The sequence below is a fragment of the Propithecus coquereli genome, unplaced genomic scaffold (assembly GCF_000956105.1).
Source record: "Propithecus coquereli isolate 6110/MARCELLA unplaced genomic scaffold, Pcoq_1.0 Scaffold72, whole genome shotgun sequence".
NCBI lineage: Eukaryota > Metazoa > Chordata > Mammalia > Primates > Indriidae > Propithecus > Propithecus coquereli.
In genome coordinates, this window is record NW_012153285.1 from 6,296,453 (window position 1) to 6,303,245 (window position 6,793).

At 33.1% G+C, this 6,793-nt stretch overlaps 1 protein-coding gene across 1 annotated transcript in view; it reads left to right on the forward strand.

Moving 5' to 3' along the window:
* The window catches only part of LEMD3 (LEM domain containing 3), a 65,517-nt gene extending 58,947 nt beyond the window's left edge, over positions 1–6,570 (forward strand). The window contains exons 7-13 of the mRNA XM_012661551.1: positions 231–332; positions 440–542; positions 1,213–1,391; positions 3,580–3,661; positions 5,226–5,331; positions 5,421–5,499; positions 5,724–6,570. Coding sequence (XP_012517005.1) covers positions 231–332; positions 440–542; positions 1,213–1,391; positions 3,580–3,661; positions 5,226–5,331; positions 5,421–5,499; positions 5,724–5,887 — 815 coding nt within the window. The 3' untranslated portion in view covers positions 5,888–6,570. The remainder of the gene's footprint in view (positions 1–230; positions 333–439; positions 543–1,212; positions 1,392–3,579; positions 3,662–5,225; positions 5,332–5,420; positions 5,500–5,723) is intronic.
* Positions 6,571–6,793: the final 223 nt, after the last annotated feature.

Below are 6,793 nucleotides of genomic sequence, written 5' to 3' on the forward strand. Positions count from 1 at the left end.
CAGTTGTCAATAGAAGAAGTGTTTTTTTCTAGAGAGAAGTGAAACTCTGGACAATGTTTTTAGTATTAAATTTTTCTTATATAGTTTTAATTGTATAACTAATTCAGCCCTTGGTCTTGAAGGCTTATACCATTATTTCATTATGACAATTAAAATAATCACTGTAGGAACTGCAATATTATTGAATGTCATTGACCGCAATTTTTAACACAAAGTAATGAATATTGCAGGTGTAGTCATGGTTTGTGTCGTTTTGCGCTACATGAAATATCGCTGGACAAAAGAAGAAGAGGAAACAAGGCAGATGTATGATATGGTGGTAAAGATTATAGGTATGGTGTTTATAAAAATCTAAACTATTTCTAAAACAGTCATTGTGTGATAGACTACAACACAACGTCAAGTAATTGATTCATTTGTTAATTTGATTTCTTTTTAGATGTTTTACGCAGTCATAATGAAGCTTGCCAGGAAAATAAGGATTTACAGCCTTACATGCCTATTCCACATGTGCGTGATTCCTTAATACAGCCTCATGACAGGTGTGTTCAAAGCATTATGACTTCAAGTAAATCAGAATATAGGTGTCTTCTGCAGTATTGAAATTATATTGAGGGTTGTGACCCTTCTTAAATAGACCTGTTTTACTGTACAGATTGTTTTTTGTACTTTACACTCTCTTTTCTTCCTAAATTCTCTTCTGTTATCCTCCTGATTTTGAGTGGTGTAATAGATAGCTGGATTTCTAAATCATTCTCATTCCTATACATTCTCGATTAATTGTTAGTCTCCATCTTATTTCCTTTAATTTCATCTTAATAAAGAAACACAATAGCCAGTGGTGTATTACTAATGTTTTTAAATAACTATTTTGTTATTAATAAAGCTTTTAAAATAACTTTTCGAAAATAAAAAGATGATGCCATGTCCTAAAGCAGCATTCTTAACGCTAGCAACCACATTATAATCACAAACCAATCACAATTTTTTTGAGGTGTTTGGGGGGAGTGCAGATGCTCATGTTCTGCTTCGGGAGATTGAAATTCAGTAAGTCTGAGGTCAGATACAGGCACCTAAATCTTTTCTGAACAAACTCCGTGAGTAGTGGTAAGAACAGCTAGAGTTAACAATAACCATTATTTCAGTTATTAATATTTCAAAAAGATGATAAGCCAAGATAATAGTAAATTTGTCATTTTGTTCACTTGATAGGAAAAAAATGAAGAAAGTCTGGGAGAGAGCTGTTGACTTCCTTGCTGCTAATGAGTCTAGAGTTCGCACAGAAACACGAAGAATAGGTGGTGCAGATTTTCTTGTTTGGCGGTGGATCCAGCCTTCTGCGTCCTGTGACAAAATATTAGTCATACCTTCTAAAGTATGGCAGGGTCAAGGTATGTATTTTTTAAACAAAATAATTTTCTTCTAATTTTTCAAAATGACAAAAGTCATATGTGTTTAATCAAGTGAAACAGTACAATTCAAAGATGTATGATGGCAAAGCTCCCTTTTCTGTTCCATTCGTGGAAGGAATCAGTGTTAGCTCTTCATGTAGCCTTCTATACTTTTGTCTTTGCTATTGCAAACATAAATGGTTTGTCTTTACCATAATAAACATTCCTTGGATCTTGCCTTTTTCACTTAAGGCAACTTAGTATTATAGATCCTAGCTGCATTCTTTTTATCTAATCTCTTTAAATAAGACACGTATAATTTGTTATGTATACACAACATAAATATAACATATATTACAAATGTAAATAGAATCATAACTGCTTTTTTTTCCCAATTTTCGCTTGCCCCCTCCTCTTTCTCACTAAGACCCCTTTCACCTGCATATCTTTTCTGCCAAGTAACTTTTGTAGGTATCTTTCCAAATTTTTCTTAATGCCTGCATAGTTTGAAAAACATGTATATGTAAGTATGTAGAGGGTTTTGAAGATTGGCTGCCTTATGTACCCAAACCCCTACTACACAGGAAAGCAGAAAATAAAATATCAGAAAATTGTAAATAGTAACTTCTTTTTTCTACAAAAGCATGTTTATCATGGAAAAGGTGAGTAAATTGTTTTGGAATTACAATTAAAAAATTCAATCACTCCCTTTTATCTCCACTTAATTTTCACTTTCAAAAAACCTTGAATAATAGGCTTCTTTAATCATAAAATAAAATTGATGCTTTGATGTGCCAAAGATTATACTAACAAACTATTTCCTCTAAAGGATGCATGCAGAAGGGCCCCAGGAAACTCGAAACTGAGTAAAAACTCATTTTACTTAACCTCTTAGCAGTGTTTGACAATTGAGCCCTCCTTGAAACTTTCTTCTTTTGGATTTGGGGATGCCACTTTCTTGTGGTTTTTCTCCTACCTCTGGCCTTTTTTTCAATCTTCTTTTCTAGATTTTCCTCTTTTTCCAGACCTCTAGTTGTTAGAGTTTCTCTGAAGGCCATCTTTTTTCTCATTCTTTCTCTGCCTAGACGATCTCATGATGTTACTTAATTTAACATATATATATGTTGATAACTCCCAAATTTATATCTTAAACTAGGTCTTCTGTTTTTGTTTTCAGATTTTTGTAACCAGCTGTATACTTGTCTTCTCTACTAGGAGACTGGCACCACAAATTCAACATGTGCACAAACTCAATATGTCCTCTTTCCAAACTAACATCTTTAGTGTTCCTAGTCTGGTTAATGATACCCTTCTGCAGTTGGTTCCGCCTTAAACCTAGGAGTCATTCTTGCTCTCTACCTTACCCCCTCTTTGTCCAGTCTATCAATAGGTCATGTCAGATCTCCATAATATGTCCCGATTCTATCCACTATGCATCTGCACTGTTGGCTTAGCTTATCTACATCACGATAATCTCCTTCTTAGACAACTATAATAATCTTCTAACTGGTCTCCTTGCATTCATGTTTGCTTCTACCTACTTGCCTCTCCACATAACAATCTATTTAAACATTTTTTAGTTTTAAAAGACAGATCTCATCATATTATTCTTTTCCTTAAAACACTTGAGTGGCTTTCTAGTACTCTTATGATAATGTCCAAAAACTTTAATGTGGCCTGTCTGGTGCTGGATAATCTGAAATATTCCTCTCCAGGTTTATCTTTCTGTTCTTCCCACTCCAGCCACGTTGGCTGTCTTTTAGTTACTTGAATATACCAAGCTCCTTCTTTCCTCAAGTTATCTCTGCTGGAAATGTCCTTTGCACCTCTCTTCACCTTGCTAATTTTTATTCTTCAGTTCCCAGCATAAATTTCACTGTCTTGGGGAAGTCTTATCTGATACTACCAGACTAGGTTTTTACAACTTCCTGTACTCTTCTTTCTTAGGACTTGTTATAATTGTAATTTCTTGGGTGGCACTGTTTATCATTTATTTCTCCCACTAAACTGTATAATCTATGTAATGGCAACTATTATATGTCTTACTCACCTTAACATCTAACACAAGGAGTCTGGCTCATAGTTACAGCACACAGTGAATATTTTTTAAATGAACTGAATGACTGAATACCTTTCTGCAAAATGAAACAATGGCAAATAGTAAATAAAGCTCATTTGTTTTTTGTAGCATTTCATTTAGACAGAAGAAATTCACCACCAAATAGTTTGACACCGTGTCTAAAGATTCGAAATATGTTTGATCCAGTTATGTAAGTATTAATACCAGGGTACATGTAATTCTTATTTGAAATATTTGGCTGCAAAATGCATGATATTCTTATAATGGTGTGTTTGTAATTGAAAATCTGTTTTCCTTCTGAATCTCTACTGAAACATGTTTTTCTCTTCTGTTTTGTTAAACTCTAAGCAAAGATTTGGCCAAAAGATACCAACGTATGAAGATTTGTAAGACTTTATAAATAATCTTCGTATGTACTGTGAATCCTCATAGCAGATAAATGCTTGAGGCAAATTAATGACACACAATCACAGACAGTACCCTTTATTAAGTGTATAAGTCATCTTATACATAACTGCCAACATTTTTGCCTTGGTGGGCAATATGGATAAAAATATCTGCTTTTTAAAAATTTCCAGTCTCCAATTATAAAAAATCCCCTACAAAGATGTACACACTTTTTTCTCTATAAGTCCTATCTCTACTAGTCAATGTAATATTGGAGGAACTTAACTGACTACATAATTACAGCAACACATACATCCAGAGAATAGCACATTCAAAAGTTAGTTACTATCTTAGAATCCTTACTATTTCAATTACAAACTGTAATAATTTTTTAGAATTAGCCTCCTAGAGGCCACTGCTTATCTATCCAATAATGTTACAGATCATATTTTTTTTTAAATCCTGAAAGTATAAATTGCATTACATATAAAATATTCTTAAGTCCCATCTAATGACTCATTTTTTCAAAAATTCTTGATATGAGATTCCAAATAGGTGACAACAAAATTGGAAATGTTGGGGAGCACTGTCAATACACACACACACACCCCTACACACACCCTTCTGTTTTGCAGAGACAGAAGCAAGTAGCAGTGTGGTGATAGATACCTCTATTGGAAATCTTACCTCATTCCTTAGGAACTAGGACATCAGTGCCAGTCCAGTATTTTATTACTTGAGGTAAAGATTTACAATCTAAAGTGAGGCTACTTTCACCTCTGTCCCACCATCTATGTCTCACAGTAAGACATTTGTGCATTACTGTAGCAGAAAGTCTTAAAGCTGTCATTATAGTAAAGGAACTACAAAATGTTTGTTCTATATCATTATTTTGGAAAAAAGCTCGGAATATAATGTTTACTAAGAATTTTCTTTAAGAAAAGAATTTGAAAGTATCATTAAAAGTAAAGAAAATAATATTTAACTTTTACAACTTTAATGAATTTACAACTCATTAAAGTGCTTATTAACACTAGAAAGAAAAAAGAAGTGACTGCAAGTACATAGGATTTTAAACATCATGATGACTCAGCCTGTTTGTTCTGCTGTGGTGGGCTAATCCTTCATTGCCTCAGCTGTCTGCACTCTCCCTACAAAGCGAGAGAAGGGCTGACACTTCTGCATGCTATTTTTTTTTTAAATCCACATACTACTGGTCAACAAGTGTTTATTTACCACTAATTTTAATAATATGTGGTCTTTAAACTATCCTAATTCTAGTAGGATATATATACTGTAAGAGATAATGAAGACTTATTACCGAGTAAGGAATATGGTTGTTGATTTTTGTTTTCATTAATTTTTAGGGAAATAGGGGATCAGTGGCATTTGGCAATTCAAGAGGCAATTTTAGAAAAATGCAGTGATAATGATGGCATTGTTCATATTGCAGTAGACAAAAATTCACGTGAGGTAAAGTAACTTTTAATATTGAATTCTGTGTTTTGGATTTGTTGCTATTAAACTAAGATATTTCTTTTCTTTCTTTTTAAATGTCACAGGGTTGTGTATACGTTAAATGTCTGTCTCCAGAATATGCTGGAAAAGCTTTTAAGGCATTGCATGGCTCTTGGTTTGATGGTAAGAAATTTGAATTTTACAGACATTTGGAAAAGATAATTATGGTTTAGTGCTAAACTATACTAGATTTTATATTAAAAATTTTTAGCTTAGCATTTTTTGAGTAATAATTTTGAATGATTTTATTTGTGTTTTACGTTCATGTGTCTTTTACCACAGTTAATTTTATGCAAATATTAAACACATTTTTATAGATCTAAAATATTATTTTTATCTTCTAACAGGGAAATTGGTAACAGTAAAATATTTACGACTAGATAGATATCACCATCGTTTTCCCCAAGCTCTTACTTGCAACACTCCCTTGAAGCCATCAAATAAGCATATGAACTCTATGTCTCATCTTCGTCTTCGGACTGGCCTAGCCAATTCTCAAGGAGGTTCCTGAAAAGATTTTCTTTCACTCCTAAGACTGTTATTTACAATAGGAAAATTCCTGTTTGGCTTTTTGTCTTCCTTTTTAAATGCTTTTTGTATGTAATATTTTTATTGATGAATACAGCTCTGTTTGAACGTTCCAGAAATCTTAAGGTTCAAAAGGGATTTAGCAGTGAGGCAGCAATGCTGCATAGGTAGAATAATTGTTTCATTCAGTTTTTGGAGCTCAGTTAAGCCAGTGCATTTAAAGTTTTGCATGAGGAACACTGACTTTATTAAGCATTTTCAGATAGGGTGGTTGTATTTTTGCACCAAGAAGTGTTTGGATAACCACACAAAAGCATGGTGAAGAGGCTTCTTGTATTTCCATAATTTCTTGTGAACTAATGTTGTGAATTTTTGTATGCAGTCACCTGCATAGTTCTTACACGCTAATGTGGTAAAACTGTTAATTTCCCAGTTTAACCTTAGGTTTCTTTTGCTTGTAAGAGATTCATTTGCTACAGCTGGAATGTGGGAAAATTAATTTGGGTTTAGTGGTTACATATACGTGTCAGTGGATGTACATGTACTTAAACTGGCTTTTGTATATATGTATAAATGCTGGTGGTGGTGAAAGTAGTCTTGTTTTGTGAGGATGTCTGCATTAAAGCAGTAAAATAAGCTTTCTATTTTATTCATTATCTAATGTGTGTATATATATATGTATGTATGTGTGTGTATGTATATATGTATATGTATACACTCACACATGTATACATATGGCTGTGCTATCACATAGATCAAACAGCCAAACACCTGGAAGTATTAGATACAAGTTTAAAATATCTTTTATAGGTTTTATATAAAAAACATCTGAGTATGATTTTGTGTGAAAGTTGTGATACCAGTTGTAATGGTTTCAAATTCATGTGAG